Raw genomic sequence first — 23,022 nt, 5'->3', positions numbered from 1 at the left:
CCAAGTCAAATGTAGTCCAAAATCTACACTGTTAATTTCTATTATATCAATATTTTGCCTCAAATATTCATTAGTTGGTTGAATGAATGATAGTGACACAGCTAGAAAGTGGTAAAGATGGTATTTGAACCCAAGAGAACTTATGCTCCTAATCACTACAGTATCTTTCATATCCCCTAGTACCCTGAGAGATCTGCTGTCCCCTGGTTAGATCTTTGAATACATGGAAGTGATTGAATAGGAGTATCTCCAGGCATTGGGAAAGTGAAGAGCGTCAGGAATCAGAGGTCTCCTGCATTGTTAATAAGTACCATTCTTTATTAAATCCACAAACGAAAGAAAATCTCTTTCTCTGGGAATGAATCACGAAGTCTTTCTCTTTGTGTTCGGTTTTGCATGCATATCACACCCCTTGAGCCATTCAGATAAATCATGGCCATGACAGTGCTTGGTCCAGGAATCCCTGGGAAATGGAAGGAGGGAGGAAGGATGAAGTGGACAGGCTGATAGCATGGTAGTGCCACTTGGCTGCCCAGGGTCCAAGCCATTCCCATAAACTTACCAGGCATTCATTCCGCCCCGTGAGGACACGACCTTCTTGGCACACATGATGTCATCCAGAATATGGCGGTTGAGAAGGTCTGAGGGAAACAGAGGGACATAATGATCTGATGCATTGGGGACAGAGTGACAGCGTATGTAGGACCCAGGTGTTCTGTGTTCCTTGAGGCCTGAATAACATCAGCACTAACATTAGCTTATTCTGGATAACCTTGATTTACTTGTCAGATGGTTACCTCAACTACCATGTTGTCTGGTTATGAATAAACTCAACCACCAAATCAGTTGGTCTTGGACAACCTTAACCTCCAAATTGACCAGTGCTGGATGACCTCAACTGTCATTTTTTGTGATTATGAATTATCTCAACTGCAATGGTAGCTGGTCTGATATCACATCAACCACCATGTTAGCTGATGGGAAATCTACTCAACTGAAAGCTGATCAGTCCTGGTGACTTTAAACAATATGTAGTCAGGTCCTAGATAACCTCAACTCTCATTTTGACTGGTTATGATATAAATGACATCAATTTCTATGTTGGGTAGTCTTGTTCAACCTCAACCACCAAGGTGACTGGTCCTAGTAATGAAAAACCTTAATATTCATGTTATCTTGTCCTAGACAACCTCAACCTCTATCTTGACCAGTCCTGGACAACCTCAACCTCCAATTTGGCTAATCCTAAGTGACCTCTTTGGTCACTGTGGCAGGACTTGGACAACCTCAAACTGCTTCCAAATAATCTCAGTCTTCATTTTTACCTATCTATCTTGGACAACCTCAAGGACCATTTTGGACAACATGGAACAAATTCTGCTATTAAATTTTGTCCTCAACAATACCATATCTCATCTGGAAAGTTCTCTCCTTTCTGCACCGAGGTACCTTGTGTCTGTTCCTACAACCAGATATCTGCTTCTTCCTCAGGGGCTGAACAATTTCAACCCCAAATCAGGACAATTGCCTCAATTTCATGTGGAGCTAAGATTCCCATTTCCCGAGTCCCAAAAGACTGAAGCTTCCATTCTTGGTGAGGTTTGGGAGCTCTGAGTCCTCCTGACTACATCTTCATGTTGGGTAGTTCTGTTCAACCTCATTTCAGTGCAGTATGGGTAAGGATACAGGGTGGTGTCTCTAACATCCTAAGAAACTCTGTTTCTTTCCCTATCGTTTTCCTGCTTGTTATTGGAGATTATGGCTTAGATAACCTTGCCCTCTGTGTGTAGGGCCAGGTAGGGCTTCAGGTTATCCCCATTGCTGCCTCACCCTGACACTCGATGTGACAAAGGTTCTTGGTGGGTGTAACACCATTGTCACACCACCAGGCCGAATTCAGCTGGAAAATGCCATATTGGTTGCTGCCATCAAGATTGTGGTCCACGATGGAGGTGTCAAAGCCACTCACATAATGTGCCAGGCACACCCCTGAGGCAGGGATAGGGAAGCATGGGTTCTGGGAACAGAAGAGGTTAGGAGGAGGGGGGTGGGGACAAATATGGTTATCATCTCAGTTGTGGGAGTGATGATCTTGGTTTGGTGGTGGTGTTGACGTTGGTGTTATTGTTGAGATGTCAGTGATGGCAGTAGTTATGGTATTCATGATGATAATAGTAGTGATGATATTGATGGTAGTGATGGTGTTGATGGTAGAAATGAGAGTGATGATTGTGAAGGTAAGATGATAATGACATAATTAGTTAAACTACTCATCACAGTCAGTCAGGGGGTTACTAAGAGGATTATCCACTGGTCTGGAGAGGTGATAAATGACAAGGAGGACCTGTATCTGAGTGTGGTGGGAGGATTGTGGTGTGGGTGGGGCATGGGGCAACCGAGGTCTCACAGTCTCCAATGCTGTAGCCTTGGAAGCCATTGAGGCCTGCCTTCTCTAGCTTCATTGCCAGGTCGCAGCGTTCATAGATCTTGGCATCCACAGTGGCAATAATGAGCATGGTCAGGGTCACTACCACAGTGCCCCAGGCTTTCATTATGAGTCCCACAAGACTTCCTAGTGACTCCTTGCTCCAGACTCACTATGCAGTGTTCAGAACTATGGCATTCTGGAACTCTGGGCTCTATGAGCAAAGACCTAAGTGATAGATTCTGGAACACATAAGCCAAAGGGTTAGGTACCTCACAATTTTCCTCATTGACAACTCTGTTACACACACACACACACACACACACACACACACACACGGAAAAATACATATACTGATGTATACATGGAAGGAGACAAAAACAAAGAAATTGATGTCAGAGATACAGAGAGAGGGGGGCTGGGGATGCACAAAGGACAGACAGGAATCACATTGGGCCCACATTTCCCTATATTTCTTATCACTGTCCCAATCTACTGTTAATCATTCTCTAGCACTTGCTTACCTCCTTTTTCACTCACTCTGCCCCCCCATCACCTCCACCCCCCCCAAATCTGCTAAGTAGTAAGCTCTATTACCTACACTGTGCCTACTACCACCTCAGATTCATGATTGTAAAATATGACCATCACACCCTCACTCCCTGCCCCCATTACCTCCATTTACTCATTCTCAGAACCTGTTCCACCCTAATTTATTGCAATATTCCCTCATGTTACCATCATTTCATCACACTTTGCCCCATGTTACATATTTATTTTATGTTACATATTACATGTATACACACTACTGCTTTTTCACCTCCATTCTCATTATACCTTTTATTACTCATTCACTTACATTGCCTCACATCCATTCATTCACTCATTCACACTGGGCTTCATTTATTTATTTATTTATTTATTTTAGAGAGTGGAAGGGACAGGGAGAGACAAAGAGAAATATTGATGTGAGAGAGACACTGATTGGTTGCCTCCTGCACACGCCCTGATCAGGGTTAGGAATTTATCCTATAACCAAGGTATATGCCTATGACTGGAATTGAACCCTGGACCCTTCAGTCTGCCAGCCGACTCTCTATCCACTGAGCAAAACCAGCTAGAGTACACGGACCTCATATTATGCAATTCCCTAACCCTGTACTTATCATTAACCAAATTCTCTCACATCATATTTCTTCACCTCCATTCACTCTTTCCTACTTTTACCTCCACTTCCTGACCCTGTATCAGACAAGTCCCATTCTCTCTCACATGGCCCATCTTTCAACTTTGTTCATTGCCTCTGAACTTCATTTTCTCCCTTATTCTCTCTCTGTCATATCTTCACCTCTGTTCTCTCTAATTCTATCCCCATATACTAGTAACCACTAGTTCATGGACCTGTGCCTCTTTAAAAAAATATTCTATTGATTTTTTTACAGAGAGGAAGGAAGAGGTATAGAGAGTTAGAAACATCGATGAGAGAGAATCATTGATCAGCTGCCTCTTGCACCCCCCCCCCTACTGGGGATGTGCCCACAACCAAGGTACATGCCCTTGAATGGAGAGAACCCGGGACCTTTCAGTCCGCAGGCCGATCCTCTATCCATTGAGCCAAACTGGACTCGGCAATATATTTTATTGATTTTTTACAGAGAGGAAGGGAGAGAGATAGAGAGTTAGAAACATCGATCAGCTGCCTCCTGCACCCGCCCCCACCACCACTGGAGATCCACCTGCAACCAAGGTACATGCCCTTGACCAGAATTGAATCCAGAATCTTTCAGTCCACAGGCCGACGCTCTATCCACTGAGCCAAACCAGTTTCGGTGACCTGTGCCTCTTATTACTCTTAAACACTAACTCAAGTTACCTATGTATAATTACTCTATGCTTGGTCTCCTCCATTCTTTCTCAATTTTCGCTTCATTTGCTCCATTTACTCTCACTCAGCCTTTTATTATCTCATTCATACAAATTCACTCCCAGGGTAAACCCCTATTTCCACCCATCACTCCCATTTACTCCTGATTCAAGTTGCTCCCACTCTGCCCTACAGTACCCCCAATTCAGTCACACTCTGTCTTGAATTTACCACTTTTTGTTTACATTGGGTCCAATTTTCCCCACCTTATTCACTTTGGGCCATGCGAATGGACCTTCATCCCCTCTTGCTTTGCCTCACAACATCCAGTTACTCACCTTCCTCTGACCTTTACTTACATCCCCTCTCATCTCACCCTGCTCAACATTATCTCCATTCACGCACACACTTCATCTCATCCATCTGGGCTGATTCAGACTGGGATCCCTGGGAAACTGCCATGCATTGCCACTATCTAATCCCAGCCTGCCTCTCATTCACTTTTCACCACTCTCTTTCCCCTCATAGTATCCCCACTCAAAATCAACCTGGTTCATGTTTCACACTGTACCATGGATTCATCTTTTTTTTTTTTTTTAATATATTTTATTGATTTTGTACAGAGAGGAAGAGAGAGACATAGAGAGCTAGAAACATCGATGAGAGAGTCATCGATCAGCTGCCTCTTGCACACCCCCTACTGGGGATATGCCCGCAACCAAGGTACATGCCCTTGACCGGAATCGAACCCGGGACCTTTCAGTCCCCAAGCCGACGCTCTATCCATTGAGCCAAACCGGTTTCGGCCCATGGATTCATCTTATTCTGCCCCTTGTGCACCCCATTCTTCCCTCTATGCCCCACAATGCCTCCATTCACTCTTACCTTCCCCCCAAATTCACTTTTCTTTACTCATATTGTGCCTCATAAATCATCATTCATTCACACCGTAATTCTTAGTATTCATATAAACTCTAATGCATTATCAACTCCATTCATATTTACTACTTTTCATTACCCCATTCACTCACAGTCTTCTCCCATTTGAACTCTTTGTCACTTAAGCTACGTCTCATTTTCTCATTTACTCAGTCTCATCCATAATTTCAGATTAAGGCACAGTCTAATAGTTACTTCCTCACTATGGGCCCTGTTACTCACATCCACTCCACTCTGCTGCTCATTCACCTCCATTCCATAGCCCTTTGTCTCTCCAAATTTATTCCCATTTGCCCTTCATTCATCAGTATAATACATCACCCTCCCAGTATGATGTATCTCCCATTTGCTGATACACCAACCAAGACAGAAAAGTCTGATTCAGTTTGACTGCACATATCAACACCTCCACTAGTGACTTCTAGAGGTTGGAAAGGGATTCTTTACTTGGAGGTAGTTTAGGGCAAGCGTGGCCACTCCAAGGTCACCAAAGAACTGTCTCCTCTGTGCTGCTGTTCCATCAAACTCACCTTCTACCTCATGGTCCAAAATGACTGCTCATGATTGACAACACTTTCATTGTTTTGATAAAATATATCTTAAGAGCAACTGTAGTGATGACTCATTAGCGAGGTAGAGGGCCTTTGGGTGGGAGTGTCACATGTGCAGACTCTATGCTGGGACCAGCTGTCAGCTTTCCACACCACTTCACCTAGCTACTTGCTGTTTAGGCCACTATATGAGGAGGTCTCGCCTGTAGGGATTGATGGTAGAGGATGCCCAGGACAGAGAATGGGGGTGGGGGGATCTTAGGTCTGCAGCAGAAAAGTTGGCCTCACATAGCTTGTGGATGTGCACTGTGAGCCCTAGGACAGTTGCTGAGGAGCTGTATCACTGGCTTAGGAACATTTCTGGAGCTGGCAATCACTGCAAATCAACCCCTATCAATCTTAAAAGAGTTCCTTCTCTCTCTCTCTCTCTCTCTCTCTCTCTCTCTCTCTCTCTCTCTCTCTCTCTCTCTCTCTCTGTGTGTGTGTGTGTGTGTTGTGTGTCCTACATCTCCGCTTATTTTTCAGCTTCTGGTTTGCCTTGAAACGCTTGACTGTCAACTCCCAGCCCTAGCCACTGGATGGAGCCAACGGCATTTTCATGCCTCATAGACTGTGCCCTCCATGCTATTCTGTTCTATGACTCCTACAAACCTGATGCTGCCCTCCAAAGTACAAGACACCAAAAATCTGCCTGCTAGAGCTTTCGTTCATTGGGTACTGCATCTCTCGGCCATAAGAAAATTGGTCTTGGAAGTTTTAGGAATGGCGGCCTCGGCAGGACAAAGTAAACATCTGCTCAATGCCGCCACCCACCTGGGGTGGAGACGCGGTGGGCGTGGCCATCTTCTTGGAGTGATGTCACAGCATGGCCATTTTCCCTCTGCGCCTGCGCGCTTGCTTTGGACGGCGGGAGGGGCCGCTTTTGACTATTGGCGGACTCAGGCTCCAGCTCTGACTGAGCGTGCGCGCACACACACATACACCACTCTGCAGCCCTGCAGGCTGGGGAGCCCGAGTTAGTTCCGAAGAGGAAGTGTTGCTTGGGGCTAGTTCTTGTAACAGTCTCCTCTGCAGCAAACAGGAAAATGTTGCGACACAGAAAGACAGAGAATGAGGGGACGAGTGCTTAGGGATGATGGGCTCAGTGATGGGGAGTTATGGAGGACGAGCAAAGGGGTATTTGTGGAGGTCTTTGTTGTAGGGGGTTGTGGGGTGAATGAGAGAGGACCGAGAGGTCAGTGAATGAAGGTCTTTGGTGGGCAAAGTTATGGGGCTAGTCAGGGTTGAATGAGGCTTATTAAACGTTGACTTTTACACATTTTCCAGCACAGTGACCTGCGTTAGGGGTTCATAGCACCCTTAGGGCCCCTCCTTAGGCATGCTCAGTCTCTCCCTCTGTCCCTGTCCCCTTGTCCAAGCCCCAAGGTAGGGGCCTGGTGCCAATGTTCCAGCTGAAGTGACTCTGCACCCGAAGGCTTCCTTCTGGCTCCTGGGCAAGACGGCCCCAGAGAGGTGAGGAGAAGGAAGAAGGCACCTGAGAGGACTCACTTGCCTAAGGTCCGCTCAGAGCCTGGGGCTTGGCATGGGTGGACGAGGCCTGAGGCTGCAGGGTCTGAAGGGGGAGCATGGGGGGTGGTGGGGCTAATGTCATGGGGTAATGCTTTAAAAAGTTGTTTTCTTGGTGGTTAACAGATAAGTAACATATTTATTTATTTAATGTATTTTTTAAGTAATGCATTTAACTTATAGATTAATTAGAAGATAGAAGAAATAATCTAAGGAACTAATTTTATGCCCCTCTATTTAAGTGCCCATTCTTAGGCATTTTTTTTTTAGTGTGTATTGAGTATGCATTTAAAATAAATATTTTTATTGATTTCAGAGAGGAAGGGAGAGGGAGACAGAGATAGACACATGGATGATGAGAGTGAATCATTGGTCAGCTGCCTTCTGCATGCCTCCCCACTGGCGATTGAATCTGCAGCCTGGGCATGTGCCCTTTCTGGGAATCAAACCGTGACCTCCTGGTTCATAGGTTGATGTTCAGTCACTGAGCCACAGCAGCCCTGCAGGAGTATGCATTTTAAAACATTTAACATACAGTTTTAAAATGAGTTCCTGCAATTTTATAACCTACTTTTTCTTATTTAGAAGTTTACTGTGATTCAGCTTAAATATTTATTCTATACACTTAAAAAACTTAATATTAATATATATACATACACACACACACACACACACACACACACATATATATATATATATATATATATAGAAAGTACACAGATGGGTGAACACTATGTATTATATACAGTTGTCGAATTATAATGTTGCACATCTAAAACTTATATAATGTGATTAACCAATGTTACCTCAATAGAAAGTGCACAGATAATAATGTACAGTTCCATACAACGTTATTTTTAATAGCTACATATCATTTCATCTACTGTATTTTCTTATCAATTCCATATTATGGGTCATATAAGATAGTTTAAATTCAGCATTGTTAAAGTCAATGCTGAGATGAAGGTACTTACAGAGAAATTATGATACATTATTTCATTAAGGAAAATACCTAGAAATACAATTTCTGGGTCAGTACATAAGTATACGTAGAAAAAATCTTTTGTGTTAAATATTGATATGAGGAAGGAAAAGAGGCAAAAATACACAGGTGGTTTGTAAAACCACATGGTTGCCCAAACTTCCACAGCCTCATGTCTGTCTGGTGTGAGGGGATTTCTAGGCAGATAATTCTGGACCCTGGAAGCCTGGTGTAGTCTCTCATATGCTCTGCACTTCTCCACTCTTCCAGCTAACACATCTGCCTTTTCCCAAGAAGAGCAGGAAATGGCGGAAGCCCAGGTAAGACTTGTCTGTTCCTTCCTCTGTTTATCATAGATGTGGTGAGCTATGTAGGAATCTCTGACATAAAGTAGAAAATTATTTGTAAATAAGCATTAGGATCAGGGAAGATGAGCAGCGGCAGCAAGGCCCATGAAGACATGTGGATGAGTTAGGGTGTAACAGATACTAATGCTGAGTAGCAAATTGCTCTTTTAGCCTCTGGCAGCCAGAGGGAAGGAAGCACAACCAGGAACCTGGCTCACCTTGCTTATAATAGGGAGAGCACACCAAGTTCTCAGGAAAGAAAAGGTTCTTCAATTGCCTTTCAAGATGTTTCTATGCTGGGTCTTCCTGTGGAAGGTGGAATTGTCTTCTACCATAGCCTGGTGAAAAATGCCGTCCCTGGTACCTACAGATATTTCTTATAGTATTCCTTAGTGAGGTGGAGACCTAATGTAAACATGTAATTTGGAAATGAAATATCTTAGGGAACTGCTTGTCTTTCAAAATTTTTCCTGAAGTAATTTTCTCAGTTCCAATTTTGATTCTCATTTGGCTAAGAGACAAAGTTCTATAGACACCCATAGTCCACCACCTTTTCCCTTTCACTCTAATTTTTTTTTTAAACAAACAAAATAGAAACACTCATGGATATAGTGAACACACTGACAGCTGTCAGATGGGGAGAGAGATTGGGGAATGGGAGAAAAAGGTGAAAGAATTAAACAAACAAACAAACAAAAAAAACAACAAATACTCATATATAGAGACCACAGTATGGTGATTACCAGAGGGGAAGAGGAATGGGGGAAGTAGAAGGGGATAAGATGTGATAAATGGAGATAGAAGGAGACTTGACTTTGGGTGGTAAACACATACTACAATATACAGATTATGTATTATAGAATTGTACCCCTGAAACATATAATTTTATTTATTTATTTTACCATTTTATTTTTTTATTAAGGTATTACATATATATTCTTATCTCCCCTTTCCCCCCAACCCCCCACTCATGCCCTCACCCCCTGGTGTCTGTATCCACTGGTTAGGCTTATATGCATGAATATAATTCCTTTGGTTGATCTCTCCCCCTTACTCCCACCTTCCCTCACCTTCCCTCTGAGGTTTGACAGTCTGATCGATGCTTCTCTGTCTCTGGATCTGTATTTGTTCATCAGTTTGTGTTGTTCATTATATTCCATAAATGAGTGAGATCATGGGATATTTACTTTTCTCTGACTGGCTTATTTCACTTAGCATAATGCTCTCCAGTTCCATCCATGCTGTTGCAAATGGTAAGAGTTCCTTCTTTTTTATAGCAGCAGAGTATTCCATTGTGTAGATGGACCACAGTTTTCTAATCTACTCATCTGTGGATGGGCACTTAGGCTGTTTCCAAATCTTAGCTATGGAAAGTTGTGCTGCTATGAACATAGGGGTGCATATATACTTTCTGATTGGTGTTTCTAGCGTCTTGGGATATATTCCTAGAAGTGGGATCACTGGGTCAAATGGGAGTTCCATTTTTAGTTTTTTTGAGGAAACTCCATACTGTTCTCCACAGTGGCTGCACCAGTCTGCATTCCCACCAGCAGTGCAAGAGAATTCCTTTTTCTCTGCTTCTTTGCCAGCACTTGATGTTTGTTGATCTGTTGATGATAGCCATTCTGACAGGTGTGAGATGGTATTGCATTGTCGTTTTGATTTGCATCCCTCGGATAATTAATGACTTCGAGCATGTTTTCATATGTCTCTTGGTCTTCCTTCTGTCTTCTTTCGAAAAGTATCTATTTAGGTCTGTTGCTCATTTTTTTTCATTGGGTTGTTTACCTTCCTTTTGTTAAGTTGTGTGAATTCCCTATAAATGTTGGAGATTAAACCCTTATCAGTGATAACATTGGCAAATATATTTTCCCATTCAGTGGGCCTTCTTGTTTTGCTGATGGTTTCTTTTGCTGTGCAAAAGCTTTTTATTTTGATGTAGTCCCATTTGTTTATTTTCTTCTTAGTTTCCATTGTCCTAGGAGCTGTATCAGTGAAGGTATTGCTTTGGCATATGTCTGAGATTTTGCTGCCTGTGTATTCCCCTAGTATTTTTATGGTTTCCCATCTTATGTTTAAGTTCTGTATCCATTTTGAGTTTATTTTAGTGTATGGTGTAAGTTGGTGGTCTAGTTTCATTTTTTTGCATGTATCTGTCCTCCAATTTTCCCAACACCATTTGTTGAAGAGACGAGACTGTCTTGACTCCATTGTATGTTCATGCCTCCTTTGTCAAATATTAACTGAGCATAGTGGTTTGGGTCGATTTCTGGGTTTTCTATTCTATTTGATTGATTTATATGTCTGTTCTTGTGCCAATACCAGGCTGTTTTGAGGACAGTGGCTTTGTAATACAGCTTAATATCTGGTATTGAGATCCCACCTACTTTGTTCTTCTTTCTCAGGTTTGCTGCAGCTATCAGGATCTTTTTATTTTATTTTATTTTTTATTATTACAGATGAATTCCCCCATCAAGCCCTGCCAGACAGGAGACACAGCCTGAGGTCTCCTGTCAAGCCCTGCTGATTGGGTGTCACAGCCTGATGTCCCCCAGCCTGGCACCAGGGCAGGGGGGGGGGTGGCCTCAGGTCCCCTGTCAAGCCCCACAAAGTGGGATTGCACAGGCTCAGGTCCCCTGTCCCGGCCCAGCGCCATGCAGTCTCAGGTCCCTGCTAATTGCTCTTTAAGACTCATTACAGGAACTTTGCCTTCACTGTGGGTGTAGCCATCTTGTATTATGGAAACCCCACCTCTGCTGTGGGTGCAGCCATATTGTGTTATGGAAACCCAGCCTCCACTGTGGGTGTCACCATCTTTGTGATGGTGTGATGGTCAATTTGCATATTCCCTCTTTAATAGATAGGATTAGTTTCAGGTATACAACATAGTGGTTAGAGTCCAGGGGTCTTCAAACTTTTTAAAGTGGGGGCCAGATCACGGTCCCTCAGAGAGCTGGAGGGCCGGACTATATGAACTACTAATCCCTACTGTAACACCTTGGCTGCGCTCACTGCCCAAAAAACCTGGCGGGCAGGATCAGACTCCCCTGGGGGCTGCATGTGGCCCGCGGGCCGTAGTTTGAAGACCCATGGGTTAGACTATCAGACACTTTACAGACTGTACCCCCTTGATATTTCCAGTACTAACTGGCACCAGAAATAGTTATTACAGTATTATTGACTATATTTCCTATGCTGTACTTTACATCCCTATAACTATTTTGTAACTATCAATCTGTAGTTACAACTCCTTTCACCTTTTTCAGTTTTGAGTGTTTATATATTCTGTGTACAAGTTCTTTGTTAGATACATGGTTTGTAAATATTTTCTTCAAGTGTGTGGCTTGTGTTTTCATTCTGTTAACTGTTGTTGACAGAGCAAGAATTTTTAATTTTGAAAATGTCTAATTTATAAATTATTTATTTTATGGATGTAATTTTGGCATCATGTCTAAGAACTATTTGCTGAATCTTAGGTCATGAATATTTTTCATATTCTATAGGTTCTGTAGTTTTACATTTAGACCTGTGATCCATTTTGCATTAATTTTTATATAAGGTGTGAGGTTTAGGTCAAGGTTCATTATTTTGGATATGAATTCCCATTTGTTCTAACCTTGATTGTTGAAAGAACTGTTTTTCTCCATTGAATTGCTTTTATAGTTTGTCAAATATCAATTGGCCATATTAATGGGGTCTATTTTTGGACTATATTCTTTAAAAAAAATATATTTTATTGATTTTTTTACAGAGAGGAAAGGAGAGAGAGAGAGAGCTAGAAACGTCGATGAGATAGAAACATCGACCAGCTGCCTCCTGCACACCCCCTACCAGGGATGTGCCCGCAAGCAATGTACATGCCCTTGACTGGAATCGAACCTGGGACCTTTCAGTCCGCAGACTGATGCCCTACCACTGAGCCAAACCAGCTTTGGCATGGACTATATTCTTTATATCGATCTATATATCTAATAGTACCGTACAGTCTTAAAATCAAATATTATGATTTCACTAACTTGATCAAATCCGCCCCCCGCCAGAATTGTTCAGCTATTCTTGTTCCTTTGCCTTTGTCTTTCTAAAAAAACTTTAGAATAATCTTGTTACATATCTAAAAAATTATCTTGCTAGGGTTTTTACAGGAATTGATTTAAATTTGTAGATCAGTTGGGGAGAATTGATCTTTTGTCAATTGTGGCTTCCAATCCATGAACACAGTATGTCTCTCTATTTATTTAGATCAGGGGTTGGGAAGCTTTTTTTTCTGCCAAGGGCCATTTGGATATTTATAACACCATTCTTGAGCCATACAATATTATCAACTTAAAAATTAGCTGCTGTAATTGGTCAAAAATTTAATTAACTCACCCCTAATGCTTTGGCAGGGCCAGACCAAAGGATTTCTTGGGCCTTATGTGGCCTGTGGGCTGGACATTCCCTATCCCTGTGTTAGTGGATGTATCAGTTTGTTTAACCATTCTCCCATGTATGTGAGAATTTTTATTATTTCCAGTATTTTTCAATTAAGAATAATGCTGCAATGAAACATGTGCATATGTTGCTTCCTCTTTGTTTAAATATATCTTCTATTTAAATTCCTACAAGTGACATTGCTGAGTCAAATGGTAAATACAATTGTAGTTTTGTTAGATATTGCCAAATTTCCTCATGTACTATTTACACTCCTACCAGTCTTGTATGATAGAGCCTGTTTCTACATGGTTGCACTAATAGAGTATGTTATCATGCTTTTAAATTTTTTTCAATCTGACGTTATTTTCACCTCACTCATAGTAAGAATAATACCAATTCTAACTATAGAGAGATATCATTTCCCACAAAGTATATCACTAAATTGATATGAAGGAGGCATCCTGTATTAAGTCATCATCATGAACTGGGTACCCAAACAGAAGTTTCCCTAAATTCTGTCCTCTTCACCCAGTGATCAGCATTTCAGAATAAAATGAATGTGCAATTACAGGGACTCCTGACATTTGAGGATGTAGCTGTGGATTTTACTCAGGAGGAGTGGCAGTATCTTAATTCTCCACAGAGGACCCTGTACAGGGAGGTGATGCTGGAGACCTACAGCAACCTGGTCTCTGTGGGTAAGGATGACTTCCTTGGGTAATTTTGCCGTTTATGATTACTGTGTCTAATAAAGGGTATTTATTTTCTCAATGTTGGGAACTTGCAAAGTCTCTGAACTGTTCGAAAAGTTTGACACTGAATCCCAGGGATCAGAGTACCTTTTTCTCTCTTTGCTCTCCTGACAAGGTATTTGTGAACTCAAAACCCAGGCAAAATGATTTAACTTAACTATTGTGTCAAGCGATAGGTCCCTTGTGCTGCCCCAAACTTCACCTTCCTCTTTCTCAGAGGCTCTGAAGACCAAGGAGGTGTTGTTGTCATTTCTCATTAGCAGGACAGCAGGCTACTAAACCAGATCTCATCCTCAATTTGGATGTAGAAGAACCATGCCTGGCAGAAGGGAAAATCCCAATTTGGAGCTTTCCAGGTAAGTAGGATTGACCCAGGCTATGGGTACTGGAGGTCCAGCTTGTCAGTCAGGGCTGAGGACCTCTGAAAGGGCTTTCAGGGGTAGCTGGGGAAAGGTTGTGGCCCTTGGTTATTGTTTGAGGACAGGGATATGAAAACCACAGACATAAGACTGATATCACTCCTCTGTCCCACACCCACCAGACCACTCTCCTTAAGTTGGTGCTCACTCACAAGTTTCTGTACAGCTCCTTTCCCCATATATAAGTGTCTTGTATATGCCAGTCTCCTGTTCTGTACTTCTACCATTCTTATTTCTCACCGTCTTATCTAAAGACACATTAGTCACAGGCCTAGGCTAGTGCTGCAATTTCAGATTGAATTATCTGATTCCATTAAGCTTAGATATTCCTCTCAGATTTATTCTCCTAAAACATCTAGATTATCTCTTTTATTATTTTTTTTTATTGATTTCAGAGAGGAAGGGAGAGGGAAAGAGAGATAGAAGCATCCATGATGAGAGAGAATCATGGATCAGCTGCCTCCTGTATATCCCCATACTGGGGATTGAGCCTGCAACCTGGGCATGTGCCCGTGACCAGAACTGAACCCAGGACCCTTTAGTCCTCAGGCTGGAACTCTGTCCACTAAGCCAAACCAGCTAGGTCTTGATTATCTCTTTTTAAAAAGAACTTTATTGAGATATAATTCACATACCATAAAATTCACTCTGAGGTACACAAATTCAGTAACTTCTTAGTACATTCACAGAGTTCTGCAACTATTACTTTTTATTTTTATTTTATTTCATTTTTTGAGAGAGAGAGAGAGAGGAGAGAGAGAGAGAGAGAGAGAGAGAGAGAGAGAGAGAGAGAGAGAGAGAGAGAGAGAGAGACTCCTGCACATCCCCACTGGAAACCCAGGCATGTACCCTAACCTGGAATCAAAGTAGCAACCTTTTGGTGTACGGGACAACAACCAATTGAGCCACATGGGCCAGAGCTGTAGCCAACACTTTTAGAACATTATAATCACCCCAAAAAGAAACCCCTAGCTCTTATTAGTTACTCTCCATTCCCTTCCCATCCTCTGGCAACTACAAATCTACTTTCTGTCTATGGTTTTTCCTATTCTGGACATTTCATATAAATGGAATCATATAAAATATGGCCTTTTATGTCTGGTTTCTTTCACTTCTTGGCATGTTTTCAGGGGTTGTCCATCCATATTGTAGCATGTGCCTGTACTTCATTTATGTCAGAATGATATTCCATTATATTGATATGGATATACCACATTTTATTTTTCATTTGTTGGGACATTTAGGTTGTTTCCACTTTAATGGTTCTATGAACATTAATGTTTAAGTTTTGGAAGTGATGTATGTTTTCATTTCTTTAGAGTATATACATAGGAGTGGCGTTGTTGAACAGTGTGATAACTGTGTGTTTAACTTTTGTGGAACTGCCAAACTGTGTAAATATCCTGTTCCTCAAAAAATTTTTATTCAGTGATTTTAGAATTCCCTGATGATTCTTGCCTAAATCAATTATTACTGAGATGGTTGAAAATGATGACTTTTCTATCATTCCTTCTATATTTGTATGTTGGCACTCTTCTATAAAGAACTTTCCCTTACCCCACCTCCATTAATTAACTAGCCAATGGAAACTCCTTTAAGTTGGCTTCTGAGTCTTTGGTAGATTCTTTGCTTTCTGATGTTATAAGATGTTCCAGGATCATTTTATATATTTCCTTCCTCCAACCTGAAATCAGACACTTCTCCTATGAAGCCCCCATTTCTTTTTCATGGTAAATGTTTGAGACCACAATTTAGATATTAGAGAATGGTTTCTAAACCTTTAGGAACTATGTAAAATTTAAAGATATTTTAAAGAGAAAATACATCATATATTCAAGATGGTATTTCCAAATCAAATTCTGGACTTAAACATTTTTAATTTATTAATATTACATCTAGTGATAGTGTTAACCGAAAAATAAAAGGCCAAAGTGAGAGGCAACAGCATTTATTTGAGGTAAAAATAGCTATTCAGTACAAATTGGTAGTTACAAAATAGTCATGGGGATGTAAAGTACAGTATAGGAAATATAATCAATAATATTGGAATAACTATGTATGGTGCCAAGTGGGTACTGGAAATATGGAAGGGAACACTTTGTAAAGTATATGATTGGCTAACCATTATCTTCTATATTGGAAACAAATACAAAATAATATTGAATGTAAACTGTAATGGAAAAATAAATATTTAAGTTCTTAAAAAGAACAGTTATTCGGGAAGCATTTTCTTTTCTTTTTTTAAACGACTTTTAATATATTTTATTGATTTTTTTTACAGAGAGGAAGGAGAGAGATAGAGAGCTAGAAACGTTGATGAGAGAGAAACATCTACCACCTGCCTCTTGCACACCCCCCACCGGGGATGTGCCCGCAACCAATGTACATGCCCTTGACCAGAATCGAACCCGGGACTTTTCAGTCCGCAGACCTACGCTCTACCGTTGAGCCAAACCGGTTTCGGCTCGGGAAGCATTTTCAAGCAGAAACCCAAAAAGTGTTCTGGTAGGAGACAAAGACAAGGGGTAGTAATGAAAAAGGGAAGGGAAACAATTATATCAGTAGAAAGAAGTCATTTCTATAGGTGTAAACTAACATAGTGATGCTATTTCTAAACAATGTTTTTAATTTTCAGTCCAGTAGTTTGGTAGTTATCAGTTCCACAGTTATAATATCTGATTTTTTATGATCTTTCCAAGCAGTTGTTTGAAATACAGTGTTGCCTTAGGCCCAATCCAAGGGGTGTGTTTTTTGCCCTGTGTTTAACATCCAAAGGTTTGAGTAGTAACTTGCAAGGCAGTTCCTCTTGGATAGCAGCTCCAGCTCCATTTTAAATTGGCGCCACTTATATTATTATTATTATTTTACAGTAGTATTGTTAGTGTTATTCTGAAACTGCTGAATGTGTATAGAGGTTTGAATCAGTTGAAATAATCATGTTGGTGCCCTTGAGAATCAAGACTTTTCATCATGGTCATTAGGAAATATAGATGAGAGGCTATTAGGAAATCCTTTTCTGTTGAATTTTGTTGTCTGATTATATAAAAATTTGTAAATGGTAAGGAACAAAAATTCAAGTGAGTAACTTTGAAGATGTAATGAAGTGTATTGAACAAGTTGTGAATCAGAGAGCATTCCATCTAGCAAATAGAAGGGAGCTTCAAGGAGTTTTACATCATGGTATAGGTTTTTATAGGTAGAAGGAGAGTGGGATAAGGAGGTTTAAAAGAGTGTATTATCTCAGGCACAGTCAGGTCACTTAAGGCTTAAGGAAAGGCTTAGATAGATACAAAGGTGAATCCAGATTGGGCAATGATTTTCAGATTTTTCTTTGCTTTTGTAAGGCTAAGTATTCTAAAACTTTCATTTTCTAGTAATTAATTTGGGGTTTTTATAAATAGTGTAAATCAGGTTAAGAGTTCATACAGTAAATGAAGATCAAGGGTGATAAGGTCAACAAAATGGATGGAACTAAGAGATGATGTAAATGTAGCAATAAAGAATTAGATGTTAAGGCAAGATTGTTCTCAGTAACAAAAAAGCTAGTAGGTGGGTGTTTACTATAAGAGCAGTATTTGCCGAAACCGGTTTGGCTCAGTGGATAGAGCAACAGCCTGCGACTGAAGGGTCCCAGGTTCGATTCCGGTCAAGGCATATACCTTGGTTGTGGGCACATCCCCAGTGGGGGGGCGAAGGGGGGTGCAGGAGGCAGCTGATGGATGCTTCTCTCACATCTATGTTTCTAACTCTCTATGCCTCTTTCTTTCTCTCTGTAAAAAAATAAAATATATTTAGAGAAAAAAAAGAGAGCAGTATTTGATGGTCAAGTTTCTCTCTACAGGAACTCTGATAAAAATGAGATAATAGTATCAGCTTTCATATGGTAGGGAATTTATAAAGAAGGTCCATTCTATAATATTAAAGTATAAAAATGGTTTATTCTATTTCTTTCTAGAAGAAACCTGCCAATTTGATGAACAAATTGAGAGGCAGAACCAGGATGATGAAGATAAATGTTTGTTGATGCAAGTTGGGTTTCCTGACAAGGAAACAATTACCACTAAGAGTGACTATGACTATACTGAATTTGGAAACACACTTTATATGAGTACAAACCTTGTTGCTTCAATACACAGACCCCATAAACATGAATCATTTGGAAATAATATGTTAGATAATTTAGACTTATTTAGTAGAAGCTCTGTAGGAAAGAGACATGATAATGGAAGTACAAGATTATTATTCCATAATGAATATGAGAAAACAACTCCTGGAGTGAAAACTTATGGATATAAAGAGTGTGGGAAGACCCGCAGGCGAAAGAAAGGTCTTAGTCTACACCAGAGAATTAAAAATGGAGAGAAACCCTTTGAGTGTAGTGCATGTGGGAAAACCTTCAGTAAGAAGTCACACCTCATTGTGCATTGGAGAACTCATACGGGAGAGAAACCCTTTGGATGTACTGAATGTGAAAAAGCCTTTAGTCAAAAATCTCAGCTCATTATTCACCTGAGAACTCATACAGGAGAGCGACCCTTTGAGTGTCCAGAATGTGGAAAAGCTTTCAGAGAAAAGTCCACTGTCATAATACATTATAGGACTCATACAGGAGAGAAACCCTATGAATGTAATGAATGTGGAAAAGCGTTTACTCAAAAGTCAAATCTCATTGTCCACCAGAAAACCCACACAGGAGAGAAAACTTATGAATGCACTAAATGTGGGGAATCTTTCATACAGAAGCTTGATCTAATTATACACCATAGTACCCATACAGGAAAGAAACCCCATGAATGTCATGAGTGTAAGAAAACTTTCAGTGATAAGTCAACTCTTATTATACATCAAAGAACTCATATGGGAGAGAAACCTCATAAATGCACTGAATGTGGGAAGTCTTTCAATGAGAAGTCAACTCTCATTGTGCATCAGAGAACTCACACAGGGGAGAAACCTTATGAATGTGATGTGTGTGGGAAAACCTTCACCCAGAAGTCAAACCTTGGCGTACATCAAAGAACCCATTCTGGAGAGAAACCCTTTGAATGTAATGAATGTGAGAAAGCATTCTCTCAGAAATCCTATCTCATGCTACACCAGAGAGGTCATACAGGAGAGAAGCCATATGAATGTAATGAATGTGAAAAAGCATTTTCTCAGAAATCATATCTCATTATACATCAAAGAACTCATACAGAAGAAAAACCCTATAAGTGTAATGAATGTGGCAAAGCCTTCAGAGAAAAGTCAAAGCTTATTATACATCAGAGGATTCACACAGGAGAGAAACCCTATGAATGTCCTGTATGTTGGAAAGCTTTTAGCCAGAAATCACAGCTCATAATACATCAGAGAACACACACAGGAGAGAAACCTTATGCATGCACTGAGTGTGGTAAAGCCTTTAGAGAAAAGTCAACATTCACTGTACACCAAAGAACTCACACTGGAGAGAAACCCTATAAGTGTACAGAATGTGGGAAAGCCTTTACCCAAAAATCAAACCTTATTGTACATCAGAGAACACATACAGAAAAGAAAGGGAAAGGCCACACTCGGAACTCAAAGCTCGTTACACATTAGAAAAGAAATCAATAGTGTCTGTTATGTTCCCTGAAGAAATGTTTTGTTAGTTAACATTTTTTAAGTATGTTCTGACTTCTGGTTTAAATATAGGGATAAAGTCAGCCTTTTTCTTTTCTTTTAATCTCAGTCTTTCCCCAAAAGCTACAGGGAGGCAAAGAAACATAAGTGTAATCTCTGTATCTGATAAAATTAGGAGATAGCTGAAACCCAGACTGGGTTTCAACTATCCCAGATGTTGGGAGTTCTCTGAGGACAGAGGATGCTCAAGGCTGCAGATGTGAGACAGTACTGGTAAGGACACTTAGCAGAGGTTCATATACAAGCATAACAGGAGTAACCCAGAGCATGGTAAGGTGGGAGGTAGGATGTTACGTAGATCCATTTGGCTTTTGAGGAGAGATAGGCAGGGGCCTTGATAAGGAATTGCTCAGACAAGTCATACTTAGCAGAAACTAGTCTGTACTTATCAGAGGAGCAATTGGTGGGGACTGGGGCAAGAGAAGGCACTGTTTGTGATGAACCCTACAGCTTCCCCTATTTACTGACTCCAGAGAAGCCAAGTCTGAAAGAACTTATCAAATGGAAAAAAATCCCAGTTGCAAGAGAACCTTTGATCTGCCTGAGATATGGCCCTGGTTTTTTTCCTCCACATGAACCTCCAGTAAACACCATGTCCAGGAAAAACTTATTTAAAGAGGAATGATTCCAAAGTAACCAAAACCACAAATGTACATGGCTTTTCCAGCAATTCCACTTCTAGGAATGTATATACTCATGTATATACTAGTACAAAATGATGAACGCACAGAGGTATTCACTGATGCACTGTTGTGAAAACAAAAAGTTGGAAGCTATAGATATGACAACATCAGGGGTCTGGTTCCTGAAATCCTGGTATGTTGATTCAGCAAACTTTTAGGTAGAAAAAATGAATAAAATATATAAAGAGAACTTGGATACCATTTATGAAGTGATGTGGGATGCTCTCCAACATACATTATTAGGTGGGAAAAGCAAGATGCAGAATAGTGAGTATATTGTGCTACCATTTGTATATAAAAAGGAGAGCATATGCTAAGTATTGAGTGTATATGGATAAACTGTCTCTGGAAAGGTAACACAAGAAGCTGGTACCCATGATTGCCTCTGAGAAAGAGAAAGGGAAGTGGGTAGCTGTGGGGATGGAATTGTTAGGGAGACAACAGTATATCCTTTTATAACTTTTGAAAATTGTACTGTGTGGAAGTACTACTTTTTCACTCGATAAATAAAAATTTTAAAAAGCATAGTTTGCTCAATTACTATTATAATGAAGTCAGATTCTAGATACAGGATTTCATAACATTTAATAAAGATATGCTCATGGTGTTTTAATTTTTTAGAGTGAATAAATTGAACAATCAGAACAACGATGTCCAATCAGAAGTGCAAATAAAGTGATTCTCAGATAAGCTGGGGCCACACACTCTGTAAACCTAAAATAATTGAGACTGGTGCACATTTCTAATTTAGTATACATAGTGGAATCTGTGAAAGTATCCTGTATTAAAGCCTGTCCATGGCTTTCCACATCTTAACAAAATGATTTGAATTATTTCGTGTGTGTGTGTGTGTGTGTGTGTGTGTGTGTGTGTAACAAGAGATATAAAACATAAATCTACAGAGAAGTTGAGTGCTCGCCTCTCAGTTCATACTGCTGCTAGTTACTGCATTTTCCAAGGTGAGGGACAGATTGAGAGCCACGTTCTAAATGGGCATGGCCAAAGACTGTGTAATATAGCACATGTGCTCCAGAATAAGAAGTCCTACTTTGTGCATGACAGTCTTTGTGGCCCTGATGCTTCTGAGCCTGATCTGTGTTTCTCTCTCATTTATGTTTCTAACTCTCTATCCCTCTTCCTTCTGAGGTGGAATTGGGTTACCCAAGCTATCTAAAACCTGGGCCTGGTCAGTGTTTGGATTTAACAAAACAGGTCGGACCTGAGACTCTGCCTGTGCTCTCCTAAGCTTTGTTTATTCCCTAAATTATTCTGTAAGAAAATAAGCCGTGGGTGCATTTTTTTTATGAGCGATGTTAAGTCAGATATGTCATACAGCATGAGGCAAAAGTAGGTTTACAGTTGTTTGTATGAAAAATACAATAAGCCAAAACCGGTTTGGCTCAATGGATAGAGCGTCGGCTTGGGGACTGAAGGGACCCGGGTTCGATTCCGGTCAAGGGCATTTCCTTGGTTGCGGGCATATCCCCAGTAGGGGGTGTGCAAGAGGCAGCTGATCGATGACTCTCTCTCATCGATGTTTCTGACTATCTCTCTCCCTTCCTCTCTGTACAAAAATCAATAAAATATATATTTAAAAAAAAGAAAAGAAAAATACAATAATACAAGGATAAACTCTGTTTTGTGTACTCACAACTGTAAACCTACTTTTGCCCCACACTATTGTATTTGGTGTCTTTCCAGGGAGAAGTTTGGGGGGAAATGTGGGGTTAACCTCCTTGCGCCTTGTGCACTCTGCTGAGAGAAGGCCTAAGGGCACCAGAAATGAAACATTTCTTTTTCCTGCTGATAAAGAATATTCCTGGGGTTTCAGGGCCATCAAAGATCATCCTGAAGTGGGGTGGGGCAAGTCAGATGTTGCCATTTAAGGTTAATCTTGAACTCCTATTTTCTGGGGCACATATAAGACAAACAGCCCAGTTTAAAAACAGGCAAAAAAATTTAAAATATACATCAATCAAGATGATATACAGAGGGCAAATTAGCACAAGAAACTCAACAGCATTAGTTCCTAGGAAAGTATAAATTGAAACCACTTCACTCTTACTGAAATGGCTAAAATTACAAGGGCAAAGAAATGAAGCGAGTGGACACTTACATACTGCTGGTGGGAATGTAAAAGGACACACCACTCTCAAAACACTTTGGTAGTTTCTTATATATTTAAATATATACTCACACCCTTACTGGTTTGGCTCAGTAGATAGAGTGTCGGTCTGTGGACTCAAGGGTCCCAGGTTCTATTCCGGTCAAGGGCACTTACCTTGGTTGCGGGCACATCCCCAGTAGGGGGTGTTCAGGAGGCAGCTGATGGATGTTTCTTTCTCATCAATGTTTCTAACTCCCTATCCCTCTCTGTAAAAATCAATAAAAATATACTTAAAAAAACAAATATATAC

General features: G+C 40.7%; 2 protein-coding genes across 2 annotated transcripts; one reads left to right on the top strand and one right to left on the bottom strand.

The window, feature by feature from the left end:
* Positions 1-303: 303 nt before the first annotated feature.
* Positions 304-2,586, bottom strand: LOC311615278 (sperm acrosome-associated protein 5-like). Its single transcript, XM_084870639.1, has 4 exons — positions 2,408-2,586; positions 1,831-1,989; positions 563-641; positions 304-463 (listed from the first exon to the last, which is right to left on the bottom strand). Exons 1-4 carry the CDS (start codon positions 2,550-2,552, stop codon positions 364-366), a joined length of 483 nt encoding a protein of 160 aa, XP_084726765.1. The 5' UTR covers positions 2,553-2,586; the 3' UTR covers positions 304-363.
* A 4,199-nt stretch (positions 2,587-6,785) lies between these two features.
* LOC311615258 (uncharacterized protein) lies at positions 6,786-22,228 on the top strand. Its single transcript, XM_084870587.1, has 7 exons — positions 6,786-6,955; positions 7,205-7,291; positions 8,598-8,647; positions 13,659-13,785; positions 14,100-14,195; positions 18,214-21,970; positions 22,208-22,228. The coding sequence occupies exons 3-6, from the start codon at positions 8,633-8,635 to the stop codon at positions 19,839-19,841; spliced, it is 1,866 nt and encodes a 621-aa protein (XP_084726713.1). The 5' UTR covers positions 6,786-6,955; positions 7,205-7,291; positions 8,598-8,632; the 3' UTR covers positions 19,842-21,970; positions 22,208-22,228.
* Positions 22,229-23,022: the final 794 nt, after the last annotated feature.

This window comes from Pipistrellus hanaki (genome assembly GCF_964339955.1).
Source record: "Pipistrellus hanaki genome assembly, chromosome: X".
In the NCBI taxonomy this organism is placed as follows: Eukaryota; Metazoa; Chordata; class Mammalia; order Chiroptera; family Vespertilionidae; genus Pipistrellus; species Pipistrellus hanaki.
The sequence above is the reverse complement of the archived record's forward strand: the minus strand, read 5'-3'. Positions and strand labels throughout refer to the sequence as shown.